General features: G+C 40.8%; 1 protein-coding gene and 1 long non-coding RNA gene across 2 annotated transcripts; both read left to right on the plus strand.

Annotated features, from left to right (window-relative positions):
• Positions 1–1,871: 1,871 nt before the first annotated feature.
• LOC144521722 (ADAMTS-like protein 3) lies at positions 1,872–8,973 on the plus strand. Its single transcript, XM_078256324.1, has 5 exons — positions 1,872–2,505; positions 3,673–3,877; positions 4,349–4,452; positions 5,415–5,629; positions 6,494–8,973. Exons 1-5 carry the CDS (start codon positions 2,294–2,296, stop codon positions 6,610–6,612), a joined length of 855 nt encoding a protein of 284 aa, XP_078112450.1. The 5' UTR covers positions 1,872–2,293; the 3' UTR covers positions 6,613–8,973.
• Positions 8,974–11,311: 2,338 nt separating this feature from the next.
• Positions 11,312–15,011, plus strand: LOC144521795 (uncharacterized). The gene is made up of 3 exons (XR_013502358.1): positions 11,312–12,912; positions 13,005–13,104; positions 13,493–15,011. It is a non-coding gene; the product is annotated as an uncharacterized LOC144521795 (long non-coding RNA).
• Positions 15,012–16,317: the final 1,306 nt, after the last annotated feature.

The following is a 16,317-nucleotide window of genomic DNA, read 5'->3' on the forward strand; positions in this document are numbered from 1 at the left end:
ACAGGCGTATCCTATTTGTTTTTTTTGGCATTAGGTATGCCATAAGAAATAAGTCAAATTGTGTGTGGGACTTTTAAAATGTGATATAGATTGGCTTTAATTGTGCACACATTGAAGTGTAAAACTATAATAGCAACAACTTGTACTTACATACGTGTCTCTCTATCGGTATCCAGTTAGTATTTATTGATACCCTATACTAAATAATTACACTGTACTATGGGCCTGTAATAAAAAAAATTCCTGGTGCCCCTGTGTTGTCTGTGTGTCAGGCGTTCCTCAGCCCACAGTATCGTGGAACAGAAAGGATGGAGTATTAGATGCCAGTGCTGTTTCCCTGCCTTCTGGATCACTGTGGATCACAAATGTTTCTCTGCACCACCAAGGCACCTACTCTTGCACCGCGACCAACGCCATAGGAAGGTCCACTGCTTCTACTGTCCTGCAGCTCTACGGTGGGTTCACACTTGTAGTGTACAACACTTTTCATCAAATACCGCAAATATCAACACACAGGCTCAGATAAGGAAAAACTGTTCATATTGATCATGGTTGTATCTGTGTGTGTGTGTGTGTGTGTGTGTGTGTGTGTGTGTGTGTGTGTGTGTGTGTGTGTGTGTGTGTGTGTGTGTGTGTGTGTGTGTACAGATCCATACCCTGCTGGAGGAAGCAGGCTTGTCCCAGTCTCACAAGAGCTGAACAGGAGAAGGGTCATGATGGCGTCCCACCGGGGAACCAGTATCTTTATCAAGCCTGGCCACATTCTACGTATAGGTACTCACACAAGCATACATACCAACACAGCCTGCACATCCTCATGTACAAACAGTAGCAGACAAACTAAACCACATTCACCTCCGTCTTACTTTACCATGTGGTGACAGAAAATCTCAGAGACAAATGTTTTAAAACCCCGGCGACATTAAAACACAATTATCTGCAGTACACCTCAGGCTGTTCTCATCAACCATTCGTACATATAGCTACCAAAAGTAATGAACTGTAATTCGTATGTATTCCTCGTATTTATAACTGTACTCTATTCACCACATTGACTGCTGCTGTAGAAGATCACAAAGGGCTTTCAAGTGGGGGAGTGGAGTTATTGTGCCGGAAGAAAACCGAAGACTTTCACCATCTCCCTGTAGTACTACTGAAACCATGGGACTGGTGTTTTAAACCAAACCACAATTAAAATGGATGCAGCAGAACCAGAGATGTTGTCTTTTTTATTCCACAAGTTCTTCTCTGTCATAACCTGGTGCCTCTATTACCCACAATGCAATCTCAAAACGGTGTACACGTCCATGCAGTAGTACTCCCTAACACCTGTAAACAGAGCTCCTCTTGAAGTATTTCCATCAGTCCATTAACATGTTTAATGTTTACATTCAGTCTGCTTCTGTATTTGGACAGGCTGTCCAGTCGTTCCTGACCACAAAGTGCCCGTGCGGTGGGACTACAACAACCAGATCCTGAAGGAAGTTTCAGGTCCAACCCAGACCCAGACCCAGACCCAGACCCAGACCCAGGGTCAGGATTTGGGTCTGCAGTACAGGATGCTGGTGGGAGGCCGTGTGCTTGAAGTCAACACTCTCCAGGTAAAGTTCTCTGGGCGGTACCGATGCCAGACCCTGATCAACAGCACTCGACCCATGCTGTCTGCCTGGATACACGTTCACACTGAAGGTGAGTGTTAGGCTGATCTGCATTCATTGGTGTAGTTTATATAAACCCAGTTTTTTTCCCTAGGTTTGTGGAAGACTTGGGTGCGCATATTTGGCAGGGGTTTAGGAGTCTTTCCTTAACAACATTTTATGTTTTTTAATAAATAAAATATGCAATTTGACATCACTTTGGACCATTATCTGTGTTTAAAACATTGGAAAAGCATGAGCAGTTAATAAATAATTAACAATCAAAAAACATAAAGACAAAACTTGCTAAAAAAGTCCAATGTAATCTTTTAGTTAGTTTGATGCTTTTTCCACTGTTTTTGGTGCTATTTTTGACGCTATTTTTGATTCCTGCATATACCCTAACTCAGTGCATCAGTGTCTTTAGTTTTTCTTTTATGCGTTATACAGTGCCTCTGCCAGCTGTCTCCACTTTGCCTCAGGCAGTTTCTTACCTGTAAGGTGGGCAATTCAAAATCTGAAATAAAAAATTGAGAACCTGCGCAGAACACTCATGTACACTTAGATTGGCAAATCCTTGGATGGCGGTAAAAGCTATTTGTTTCCCTATAGTGTTCTGAAATCTTCTTTCTGTTGTTGTTTCCTTGATCCTACGGATGTGGGTGTTGTATCTTTGGTCCACAGAGTTTGGCTGGCGGTTTGGAGACTGGACCACATGCAGTGCTTCCTGTGGGAACAGAGGCACTTGGCTGCGGAGGATACGCTGTGTCACTCTGGATGGAAAGGATGTTCAGCCCACCATGTGTCAGCACATACCAAAACTCATCACTTCCCCAGTCCCCTGCAACAGACAGGACTGCCCCCCCAGGTACACTCACCTGTAGACATCAACCCGACCACCATACCACACCGGGAGCGTTTCAGAAGAGAGTGTTTTGCCTGCCCGACAGATTTTATTGTCTCTACAAGTACTATACAGAACAATCACGTATTTATTAAGCTGGTATCTACCTTCCACTCCAGGCACTCCTACAGTTAAACTCCATGCCTTTTCTTTTCTGGTGTTGTCTTTATAAAAAAGATCTGTGATGTCGTATTTATGTTTTACAACCTCCAGGATGAATCTTTCGTTGTCTGTGGTGTTGTAAACAGACATATACGATATTGGGGGCTGTCTTTTGGTAAATTGACAGAATAGTCTTACTGTTTTACTTCCTGCCCGGCTGTCTGAACGCCCCGCTGCTCGGGTGAAAATTGACCTGCCGCGTATCTTTAGCGGAGAGGAGAGCCGCTTCTTGGAGGCCTCCCGAACGCAGCGCAGACGCGCCCGGTGGAAAAAGGGGTCAGGGTGTCATTCTGACAGCAGATCATCAGATAAGTTCTGAAACACAGCCAGCTCCTGTCACGGGAATATGGGAGACTAAGAAATAATAATACAAAATTTTATTTAATTAAAAAAAATACATTATTGAAAAAAAGCAATGCAGTCATATGTAAGACTGAGGAGGCTCCTAGTCCAGTGGAGTCTAAGATTATTTGTAATAGACCAGCTGTATTCACAAATGCAATTGAAAATTAGACATCTCAAAAAAAAAATTGATTTATCGTTGTTTCTTAATTTACACACACAAACACATATATATATATATATATATATATATATATATATATATATATATATATATATATATATATATAAAGATACAATATATAATTTGTAAGGGAAATTTAAAGGAGAATTGCCTAAAAACCTTCCAGGGGTTTTAAAAGTGCCAGCCTCCGGGCAACATATTACAGGAAATAATCATGTCAATGTAATCTATACACAATTTGCATCAAGAACACTGAATCATAATACATGCAAATATACACAAGCACCATCATTAACAGACTAGGGGCATGCATTCAATGTGACATGGCCTAGAGTCCTCACCATATATATATATATAGCAATTCACAGGCCAAGCTATCTCCCATTTTGAAAGTTGTATCTCAGAAATGTCTCTGTATTTCTTGTGTCTGGTCATAATTCCAGATGGTCGGTATCAGAGTGGTCAAAGTGCTCAGCATTGTGTGGAGGAGGCTGGAAACAGAGGCAGTTGTCCTGTCAGCAGCTGGATGCCAGAGGTGCAGTGAGGACTCTGACAGCAGCGGCCTGTGAGAGGACGAGCCGGCCCACAGACACGGTGCAGTGCACTGCCAATAACTGTCCAACCTGGGTAACCAGTGCATGGGGAAAGGTACATTCAAACACAATTAAAGCTTTAGCGTAACTTTTTGATATTAATAAACGACCGTTACATTCAAGCCATTGCCAAATGAGTCGATACAAAGCTAATTAAGACCATCAGCTCCACACAATTCTCTCTGTATTTCTCAGTATGGCTATGTTCAGAAGATTGTGTCGTCCAGCGACTTTCGCACACAAAAAATCAAGCGAAGATAATTACCTCTTCTGAAGAGTCCATCATGTTTTTTTAATCCTCCGTGTCCTCCTTGGCTACTAGCAACTGTGTGGAGGAGGGGTGGGGGTGGTGCGCGATCACTGAAGGCTTGTATTATGTGAATGCTTCAACAGTTTTGTTGTCATTAGAATCAGAATTCCTTATGGGGGAGACAGAAACTATGCACTGTAGCTTTAAACATGGGTGCATGTCACACAATGTAGCAAATGCATTGTTAAGTGTTAACTTCATGTTCCTGGATTTCAGTGTTCAGGGAGGTGTTTAGGCCCCACCACCACTGTACAGAAGAGATCGGTCATCTGCCAACATGCCAACGGCTCCTCGTACACAGACTGTGATCTCAGGGACAGGTATACACACACATTACAACACAATGAAAATGACTATACTGTATTACCATCACAACTAGTACATTTAAATGGGCTGTATTTATATAGCGCTTTCTAGTCTTAACGACTACTCGAAGTGCTTTTATATAGTACAGGAACCAATCACCATTCACACACACATTCATACACATTCATACACTGGTAGCCGAGGCAGTCATACAAAGTGCCACCTGCTCAGGGGTTCAGTGTGCCCAAGGACACTTCAACATGGGACTGTAGGGCTAGGTATAGAACCAGCAACCTTCTGATTGGTAGGCGACTGCTCTACCGCCTGAGCCACAGCCGCCCCACCTAGTGGCCATGATAAGCATTTTGTACACAGTATGCAACTTGTGTTATAGTGTAGAGATCTTCAACTGGGGGTCTGGGATCCCTAGGGAGTCCTCAGAGTTAGGGGGCTACCAATTTATTCAATTTTTGAAAGCTTTTTCTAAATTGAAAAAGTCTGAACATGAATGCAACATATTATTTGCAAATATAAATCAGCCTATTCGTGAAAAAACATTGATGATAGGCTTACTGGCCTATAGTAAGGTAGTCACTAAGATTTAATATGCAACTTTCTACTTTTCTACATTATATGTAGTATGGGGTCCCTGATCCGTCTCACTTTCAGTTAAGGGGTCCTTGAGCTCTCCAACTATCTAGGGAGGACCCAGGACATGTATGCATGTATTTAAAAAAAAAAAAAAAAAAGAAAACGTCAGAAAAATTGTCGAAACTAAAACTCGAAAAAAGAGACAAAAACGTCACAAGGTGACAAATATCTGGAAAAGACAAAAACTTTGAAAAAAGTGCCAAAGACTTTTAAAAAATGGCCAAAAAAAAGTGAAAAAGGAGACAATCCCCACCTTAATTACACCTATGGCCACAGTAATGAATGTGTAGCACTAGAAACCAAACTAATACTGAACGTCTTTCAGGCCATCAACGGTACGCAACTGTTCCTCTAACCTGTGTGACGTCCAGTGGCGTCCCGGTGCGTGGCGGGCGTGCACGGTAGTCTGTGGGAGTGGCTTTCAGTCCCGCAGGGTGGACTGTGTTCACCGTAGGAGTGGCAGGACTCTGGCTGAGCAGCACTGTGCCTGGCTCCAACGGCCCTCCACCTGGCAGCACTGCAACGCCACCAACTGTGCGAGTAAGTCACAGTGTGTGTGTGTGTGTGTGTGTGTGTGTGTGTGTGTGTGTGTGTGTGTGTGTGTGTGTGTGTGTGTGTGGCACCACAAACAGTCAGCTGTTTAATGTCCCCTTAGTTATAGATTTTGAGATTTTAAAATGTGAGATTTTGTAATCAAGAACATTTTTATGGATTTAGCTGTTAAATGGTGTACAGTTCTCTCAGAACTGCTAAAATCTTACTGAGTGAAATCCATTTAAACCCAAGTAAATACTAGTTTATTTTTGGAAACTTTGTTTTCCATTCTTATGTAACTGCACGCTTTCCTATTACTTCCAACTACACAAAAATACACATTTGGCGGCCACTTCCTGTTCATAAACTCACTTATTACTGCCAAACAGTTTCTGATTTCTGTTTTCAGTTTATATTTGATCAGCATTGCCTAGTTCTACAGTTTAATCTGAGTTCGGACTGAGTTTGAGTAAGAGAGAAAGAGGGGCGTCTATCTGTCTCGATCCGCTTCTATACTCTTTGTGTCCATATGCAGAAGTACAGTCTGTAGTTCGAGTAACATATAATACATCTATAGTAATAGCTTTCTAGCCAGAAAAAGCAGATGCTGTTTCGCTGGGCGATGAGCACAGAGAGGGCGGTGGCCAGATAGAGGGAAGTTGTTGTTATGATACAAAGCTGGTTAAAAGTCGGCAAAGTATCTTCTTAATTAATACCAAATTACACATTCAATTCCAGGAAACATCTTAAGTTACTTTAGAATATGTCAAGGAAATTATTAAAAGACTATGGGACTTCTAAAGTGAAACATTGACAACAATTACATTGATTTTCTTCAATGATTACATGGACTGTTTTGTTCCCATGCAGGTGAATGCAAGGACACAACTCAGTACTGCAGCATGGTGAAGAGGCTGAAGCTGTGCTACCTGGACATGTACAAGCAGAGATGCTGTGGGTCCTGTTCACAGGATCCCGACTCCACCTAGTGGCAGCGAGCCGTTATAACCACACATTGCATTTTGTAAAAACAGATGGACTACATGAGACGAATGAGCAAAATACTGAAAGGACACCGTCTATGAGTGGAAGCTTCAAAATGCACATATTTAAACAGGAAAAGCTTCAGTCCAATTATTTCACTTCCTAAAAGGAACCTGAACAGAGCCTTAAAAGGCTGGAAGGATAAAGGGGCTTTACTTTCTGAATTTGGACCCAAACTCCTAATATGAAGACAAGTGTTCACTATGTGGATCAAATGGAGTTTTTGGACTTTCCTTCAAAAACTGAACATTTACTTTACAATGACATTCATTCATTATATTCCTTTTTGGCACAGCGCAGCCAAAAAGAAATGTAACAATGTTTATTGTAGAACGCGTACCACTACTCTCCTGTAAACAAGACTTAGACTGAGGTACACAGGTATACAGGTATACATCCGGCAGTCATGTTAATTGAGATTCGTCGAATCAGTAGCTACATAAAAAGCCTACAAATCTTGTAGTCCTACTTTTACATACACATACTCTTCACATTTTCCTTTATTTATTTGTGTAATTGTTAAAAAAAAAATTTATGAAGTTACTCATATCAAATATAAAAGCAAAATTTAACTTACAACTTGGGTCTAATTTTCTTAGTTTTGACCATAATTTCTACTCTCCGAATTGCTGAGATCTGGCAACAGAGCAACATTGCTACACAAGAAGTCAGACAGCTTGTTAAACCACTTTATTTTGAGGTAAATATAAGAAGTGAGTATCCAATAATATTACGTGATGGAAATGATGACCACAACTGCAACTGTCCTATGTGTTTTAGTGTCTTGTGATGCTCTTTCAAAGGCTTTTCCATTCTGATAGGTTTAAAAGTTTGGTAGACACACTGAATTCTTGTTCATCTTTGACATGAAAATGATCCAAATTAAATATATTGACACAAAAACATCAACGCAAAACCAACAACTCGTGTTGGCCTTCAAAACCCCGTATCTGTAACACCTACCTTAGCAGCAGATGTAATGTTGATGCTGGACAATTCAGCAAAACCCTGGATTATGTTCAGTGCCAACGTTTTTGAAATTATTTTTTTCTTCTACCTGTGTGACAATTCCAACATTGCTGTGGTTGGGAAAATATAGTGGTTATGGCAAATTAACAATGGTTGACCTATGGTTAAAGGATAGACAACTAAAATACTTGATTGAAGTTTAGGAAAGATGATGGTTACGTCAGGGTTAGGTTAAAGAGTCTCCATTAACTAGGCTAGTTTGGAATAGGGAGCTTAAGCCAGTGTTGTAGTCAAGACCACCTAAACTGAGACTAAGTCACTACCAAGACCAGAGTGTATCGAGACCAACAAGACCAAGACTTTGAGGGGTTGAGACCAAGTCAAGACCAAGGCCAGACCAGTGCGAGTCCTACACTGCATGACACGATAAAATAAATGAAATGCTAACCATAGGCACTCCTCATATTGATTTGAAAGATCAACATTCACATAAAAACACCCACAGAAAACAAATAAACTCCTTTTGGTTTAGGTATCCAGATTTTATTACCAACTATTTGGTATTTCCTGTCTCCATTCACTTTCTTGGGAGTGTGTGTTAAGTGGGGCGGGTAGAGGGGGTTAACAGTAATACATTTCAAATTAGAAATGAGTCAAATTATTGGTTGCATTTGAAGCAGGATGTTTTACATCCAATCACAGTAATGATATTAACACATAAAGCAGACAATGCACAGGCAGTTCAGTGATATCCCTGCGGTTATGGTCTTGACCAGTCTTGAAATAAAATCCAGAGTCCTCTTCATCGGAGACCAAGTAAAAATGTTTTCATTCCGATACGAGACCTTCAAAAAGTGGTCTTAAGAGCCATCTCGAGACCAAGACCGAACTTGAGTACTACACTGGCTAAAGCACAGGTTAGCACTTGCTCACATACCATGTGGACCCCCTATTCAGAAAGAGCCCTAAACCACTAAGAAGCATGGTAGAGCAGAGAGATGAGAGAAGGACAATCCAGGAGACAGTGAGGTTTCTAAGGCAAACCTGGTTGGGCATCCAAGCTGAGGCTTTTGGGGTTAGAGCAAACCAGTAGTCGAGGGCCAGAAAGAGAGTTCAAGATCCAAAGATGCAAAGCTGTTTTAAGAAGATCTGATTAAGATAAGAATGAACCCGTGGTCAACACAATAATAATTCAGGGTGGGATTAGCCATTGAGATGAAGATGGTAAAGATAAGGGTAACCTGTTGGTTAGGGGTTAGGGTCACAAACCTCACATCTTCTGCATGAAAGTCAGATGTGCTTCACACCCATCCACCACTCCAACCTCCACGCCCTTACTTTACAGTCCCTCCAGGATTTCGCGGGAGAGCTTTTGTAAAAATAAAAGTTGCAATGTCTTTTGTATTTTTGTTGCAATGAAGTTGCGAGAGACAGTGAAAATTGCAAAAAAATATACTATACCAAAATACTTTTGGTATGGTTCTTTAAAAATGAAATGGAAACTTGTTTCAGGGAGAATAAAATTACTCTGGGCTTAGTTTTCTTAGTAACCTTACCAAAAAGGCTGAGGATGCTGCAAATGTTGGTATAATATGAAAATGGCTGGTGGATTTAAGACAAAAACTAATTTATTGAATTAATCTAATTTGAACATACGTGTCAGTGTTTGTTAAAATGTAAAATGTAAGCTTGTTGATCTTTACATTGTTAGTTAATTTCCTATCCTGGCCTGGGACACACATTGTTATGATTTGATAATGTACTTATTGGACTGTAACTTATCATTGCACTCATAATAACGAGTGTAGCTGTCCTCAATTTAGGTCATCCAGTACGTTTCATCTCCGTTTTTTCTGCATCCACCATTAGTGTGTGTGCGCCAGAGATGGGGACTTGAGTCTGAGACTCGGACTCGAGTCGCACTCTCTGTCGCACAAACAGCTGACTTCAGACTTGACTTGCGACTTGACCCAAAAGACTTCAGACTTGACTCGGATTCGAGCTTCAAGACTCGTTTTTCATGCAATTATTGCTTTTTAAATCTAAATTTACTTCTATTTTCTTTTATTGGCTCATATACGTTGGGGAAACGTATGACGAGCTGCATATCAAAAAATGCATTGACGATGGCGACACCAACTCCTCCCGGAGTTGTGCCTTTTGTCATTAGTTTTGCTTTCAATAACTTTGTAAACAGTGGCAGTAAGCAAAAACCTACATGCAAGGTGTGTGGCACCAAGATAAATAATGCCAGATCAACAACGTCGAATTTCGTCAGGCATCTCAAAACGCACCTAGATAGGTCAGTCACTTGCTAATGTGAAAGAGAAGTTAAATTTAGCATATATCGTCACAGGTAACAAGCTAACCATCGCAATGTGTTGTGCTAATGCTGCGAACAGGCAAATTGTATCTTTATAGTTGTATCCCTATGATGTGACAGACTTAGGTTAATATTTCACCAGGTTGTTGTTAAATAGCAATACAGATCAGTTCTCACATGTTTGCACCTGGTTGGTGTATTAACTTTCAATACAAATGTTTCCCTCAAACTTTGAACACTGAAAAATGTAATGCATGATCAGGTTGGGCTTTACAGCCAGTTAGTAACACAGACAAACATGTATTCTTAGGTGCAGATACCGACATTTTTAAAAATACAGTTAATACAGAAACTAATTTGTGTTTCTTCAGATTGCATTGCAGTACATACAGTTTTCCTACAACTGATTTTGATACTGTACTGTATGGATAGTAGCTACAGGACATGCTTTGAATTCAGAAGATTTAACAATACAGTGTTAGGGACAGATCAGATGGCCAGAGACTTGAGACTTGACTTGGACTCGAGCTCAAAGACTTGAGACTCGACTTGGACTTCCAAAAAATGACTTGTGAACATCTCTGATGTGCACGTGTCAGTCGCGGGGGGAACTGAGCAGCTTCCAGCAACTTTAGAGTGAAAAACATTGATGTTAAAATGTATACAGGTTGGCAGGACCGTCATAAATGTTTTGCAAGGTCTTTCGCTGTACGTTTTGTTGGTAAATGTGAGATGTTTGAGTCACACATGTCTTGTCTTCATATCAGAAACAAGGAAATTAATTTGGCGACGCATGTGTGTTAGGTCAATCCGTTCTCACTCCCGCTTGATCAGTGGTTCTCAGAGTACGCCTCAGAGTCATATACTGACGCAAAGTCTGGACTGCTGGGATTGGTTGAAGTCGTGGGAACCTCCGGTTATTGGTCAATTTTGCGGAAAAGTTGCGGTGAATGGTCAAAATTGCGTGTCGCACCAAATTCACGGTGATTGGTTGAATTCGCGTGAATTGTTGCGATCGCAAAATCCTGGAGGGACTGATTAAAGGGTAATTTTTTTTTTTTTTTCAACCTGGACCCTCAAGTTTTTGTGTGTAAGTGACTGATGGGAACACCAATCTTCGACATTGTTCCAATATTAAACAAGATCGCTGCAGTCGGCAGCGGCGAAACAAGATAAAATGTAAGTTATTGGGCAATTGCGCATCTTCAATTTACATCCACATAAGTGCTGTTTTACCACTGAAAGGCTCCAATTATTATTGTTAGTGTCTGACAACATTATGGAAAGGATCCCTACAGAGATAGACCTTTTTGTTAAAGAGTAAGACATCCCTGAAATCCCTGAAAAAATACACTTGATTCAAAGTAGACAGAAACAAAATAAATCAAAAGCCTAAGTCTTGTGCTTACTTTATAAAAGCAGTGTCAGGTGATACAGTATATAAAACAGAATTTAGAATCAAAATCCTTAAAGACCATTCACTTGAGTGAAGGTTCTGGTTTGTGATTGTAGTCACATGTCACTGATGAGAAAAGAGCTGCTGCTGTTGGTGGAGCTCCAGTTGTGAGAGCATAAATTCATATGCACATATTTACTAACACCACTTATGATTTTAAACCATGACCAGAAGGTTTTGTAAAAAAATTATTTCGATATTACACGCGAAGAACAGTTTGCTCATTGAGGCAAACCTGACTCTAGACAGAGAGGCACCAGCACAACACTGATTTTGACTGATGGGTCTATTCATTACCTTTGTGTTGGTTATCATACCGATGTGCTGCATTGTAAAATGTCTTGTATATACTGTGTTCTAAGTGCAATATCGTATATTGAGTGTATGTAGATTGTGTGCGACTTTTATTTTCTTACTTATTCATGGTTAAGCTGTCTTTTTAACAACTGTTAAATATCCTAGAGTATAAAGCATGTGTATATGTTGATTGGGTGGTATGTTTGCTACCACTCACCCGGTTTTATTTGCATGTGTAAAAGCGCAATCTTCGATCTTTTATACTCAACAAGCAATCCTCAGTGTTGACCCCTGGCTATACAGTATATCCGATGTGGTGACGTTACACTGCTTGTGGACTTTTTGACTGAAAGAATATGAGGTAGAACGACAAATCATTTAAGTGCTTTAGATAACAAGGCAAAGGAATAAAGACGTTTGATCTCTTCATACATGTGGACCTAGTCTTTGGCTGCATATATTTGGAGGAAAAAAAACCTTGATCCAGCTCTTAAGGTAAATGATAAGGGTTTCCTAAAATCTTATTTTGAAATGGGGATGTACAGTACATCATTTTGATGAACATGATTTTGTGACAGTACAACTCATCAAACCATCGCCCCAATATGCTAATCACAAAAGCAGGCTGAGGAAATTTGAAATAGAGCGCACTGAGCGAAGTTTACAGCTGGGCACAAGGGTGGGATCTGTATGGGTAAATTCTGACATTTTGGGAAATGTGCGTGTTTGCTGTGTTTTACTTTAATAATAATTCATTATATTTATAAAGCGTTATCATAGATACTCTAAGCGCTTCGGGGGGGCTACTCTCTACCATCACCATACCATGTGTAGCACCAGCCTGGGTGATGAACGGCAGTCTTACAACACCAGACGCTCATCACACATCAGCTCGGTAGAGAGGGAGGAGACATGTTTTAGTGGAAACCGGAGCATCTGGAGAAAACCCACGTAGTTACGGCGATAACATATATACTCCCTTCTTGCTGTGAGGCCACGGTGTAAACCATTGTGCCGCCATGCTGCCTTTTTTGCCGCCAGTGCTGATTACTTGCATTAATTTTTTATTGGTGAAATAACGTAACCAAAAAAATTACTTATATATACATCTTTATCTTTATTTTGGATCCCCATTAGCTGCTAACAATGTAGCAGCTACTCTTCCTAGGGTCCAAAGAAAAAAGAAATACAAAAGATCAGGTAACTATGTAATATGATCATTATTTGCTTTCTCTCATTAACTCTCTTTCTCTTTTGCCAATATTATAATAAATTATCTTTGTCCATTGCAGAAACTCTCTCCATTCCATTGGTGAGCAAAGCAGTGGTTCTCGGCCAACAAAAAGGCGCCGGGCGCTCAGTCCAGAAGTCCGTGAAAGGATTGCAGCAGAGGTGAGTTTGTTATAGAAATCAGTCAAAATACCATTTTACATTATTGTTGTGCTGCAGAGATGTCCTGCCCACATATCATATTCTAAAGACTCAAGAAAACACTTTTTGCTTGGTATAAATCCTTACAAAAATCATAATTTTAATATTATACAACAGCATCCTGAAAAGAATAAATTGGCAACATAAAAATAAATGATCAAATGAAATATGAAGTCATAAACTACCCACCAAAAACTACACACCAAAAACTACTGTCTTGTATGGGACAAAAAAAAACTCAAATGGCTCTATTTTTCTTTTGAAAAGTCATTGCAACAGTGACAACTAGTGGTCTACTCCAGGCTACTACCTTGCATTTACATATATATTTTTTTAATTATCTCTATAGGTCTGTGACACCATCCTGGGACACATAGGGAGCGTTTCTCCTTCACAGACCACCTTGTCTGTGCCACCTTGTTGCAGGGGGACAGGTTTGAGGAGTACAAGGATACCTTTCCTGAAGCTGCATTGAGCAGCACCATGAAAGCGTACCCAATGCTCAGTGGAAGCAAGGTGAAGACAGAGCTCAGTCTCATCTACAGCCAGGAAGAGTTCAACGCCTGCTGTGGTGCTGTGGACCTATTCCAGCTGTTTATGGAGAATAATCTCGAAGAAGTCTTTTCCGAAACTGTGACTCTCCTAAAAGTTGTCATTACCACACCCATGACTACAGCTGAAGCTGAGAGGTGCTTCTCAATCTTGAAAAGAATAAAAACTTTTCTCAGAAACACCATGACCCAGGAGAGGCTGAATACACTGGCCATGCTGTCCATGGAAAAGAGACTTGTTACTGAGATGACTGACTTTAATCAGAGAGTCATTGAGAAATTTGCTGGCCAGAAGGAAAGGAGAGCAAAATGTATGTTCAAGTAGTTAACATGCTTTTTGGTAGTGGGTGGGAGAATATAGTTTTAAAAAACTCAGTCAGTCACTATCTTGTTATGTTTGTAGCTTGATGTATTTGTATCATATTGTCTTGCTCTTCTTAAATACAAAATACATCGTTGTTTAAATAAAGTTGTACTGGTTGTTTTGCCCAGTTTCAAAATTTAAAAAGAAGCACCCCCCCAAAAAATCACCAGCCACCACTGCTCCATGCTCAGTTAGCTAAAGTGAAGGGGAATGCTAGGAACAGAGAAAAGATCCTCACCAGGCAAGTCCAAAGCATGACAGACCCACTCCCAGCACTCCTCACATGAACAATAAAGAAGCACAGGCTTTTCATGTCAGTGTCCCAAACCCCTGCCTTGTCTCTGCCCACCAGCTCTGCACCCAGCCCAACAACACCCTGTTAGCTCCTTATACACTCACACAGCCAGCTCTGCCCATCTCTCCACTCAGCCTGAAGAACAAGTCCCGCCAGTGGTCCTGCTGGTTGACTGAAATGGAAAATTCCTGGTAAGAAAGTGCTTAACACTAAATCTAAACGCTACAGCACCACAGGCCAGGCAATGAAGCTGTTAAAAAGGAGACCCTCAGGTGCCCTCAGTGCCTGGTGATCCACACAGGAACAAATTACCTGCAAGGCCTCCAAAAGGACACTTCTAAGGCAGTAAGGAAGATAGAGAAGCGGGCCTGTAAGGAATTCCTTGACACCTTGACACATTCCTTGATGTATTAAGAGAACTGGATACAGCATCCAGCCCCGTTCATTCCAATGAGAGTTGCTCAAAAGCGCATCAAGCAATCATGGAGCTCGAAAATACCCGAAACGTTAAACATTGTTTTTTCGTTGTTCCTGATCGTTTACATGCTTATCTAAATAAACGATGGATGTATTTAGACAACCAAGGAGATGTTATGTCATTATGTTGTGCTACTAGCTAGATACTAGCTAGCGCTAGCTACTGAGGTTCGCCTGAAGTTTCGTGAACAGAGCTTTTCTTAATGCATCCATGGCTTCATCCCTCATCCACGTTACAGGCTTTACAGCATACAGCCCTCGGATGTATCATAAGATGAGTGTTAAACCCTAAACCTAAACCCACATCGGCTCTTAGGGACATATAAGATGGAACATGCCGACTTATTGAGATTCCATACATACCTTTTCATATCCAGGGAGTCCCTACAGTCCATACATACCTTTTCATATCCGTGCGTGTTGTAACTCTGTCCGACGCACCCACCGCTAGCCTAGCTTACCACAGATCCTGGAGGTAACCGCCTCCAACTAGCCGACTGCTCCCAATAAGTGACATGTTGTGATTTGTATAGTCACAGCTTGTACAAATAAAAAGGTCACATGAGACACAGCCATCTTCTAACCGTATACATACTGGGAACTATTCTCCACAGATGGCGAAGCACTGCAACTTCTGCTGCTTGGGCGGAGTGATTTGCTCGCAGCACCTGAGAAGCCCCGTGGTGAGGAGCAGAGAGTAACAACAGTGCTTTTCAGGTGTTGTGCTAATCACTCTGTAATGGAAGTTTCTGCTGCAGCAGGGGTAGAGTTTCCAAAGTTTAGTGAATGAAACAAATAAGACAGTCGGAGAACTAAACCAAGTTAGGGTTTTGTATTTTATTAAGATATATTTGCAAATATAGGAAGAATAACAGATTCACAAAAAGCACAAACAGTACAGTGAGTACAGATTCTTCAAATGAGTGAAGGGAACACTGAGAATGCACATTGGGGAAAGGGGAGTGACAATTCACACATGATCTGTTCTAAAACAGGACTTTACATTTTCTCACAGGCAGCATAAAGATAAGGTCAGAAGGTTAAAGCCAAACACGCACATAAAGATACAGATCCTGCCAGATACTTTCCTAAATCTACAGAAAGCGTCATAAAACCACTTCATCTAATCTCCTGTCCCCCACTTTCACATCTGGTGTCACATTCCCCGTACATCGTAACTGATGGGAGGAACGGATCTGGGAAGGAAGATGGTTTACAGTGGCCTTGTAGTTTATCAGTTCAAACAAAGGGCCTACGCTTCGTCTTCCAGACTCTCTGTCTCAGCAGTTGAGCAGGATCGAATCAACATGATAAAATAGGATAAACTGTCTTTCAATAATGCTGAGAAAAGGTTATGTGCTAATGAAAACATAAGAATTAAAAGGAACAGTGCTTAAATGTAATGTTTGCCATTACAACTCCGCCCAAGTAGCAGTGCTTCGCCTTCTGAGAATATAGTTCCTAGTATGTATATGGTATACTATGAT

The sequence above is a fragment of the Sander vitreus genome, chromosome 1 (genome assembly GCF_031162955.1).
Source record: "Sander vitreus isolate 19-12246 chromosome 1, sanVit1, whole genome shotgun sequence".
Lineage (NCBI taxonomy): Eukaryota > Metazoa > Chordata > Actinopteri > Perciformes > Percidae > Sander > Sander vitreus.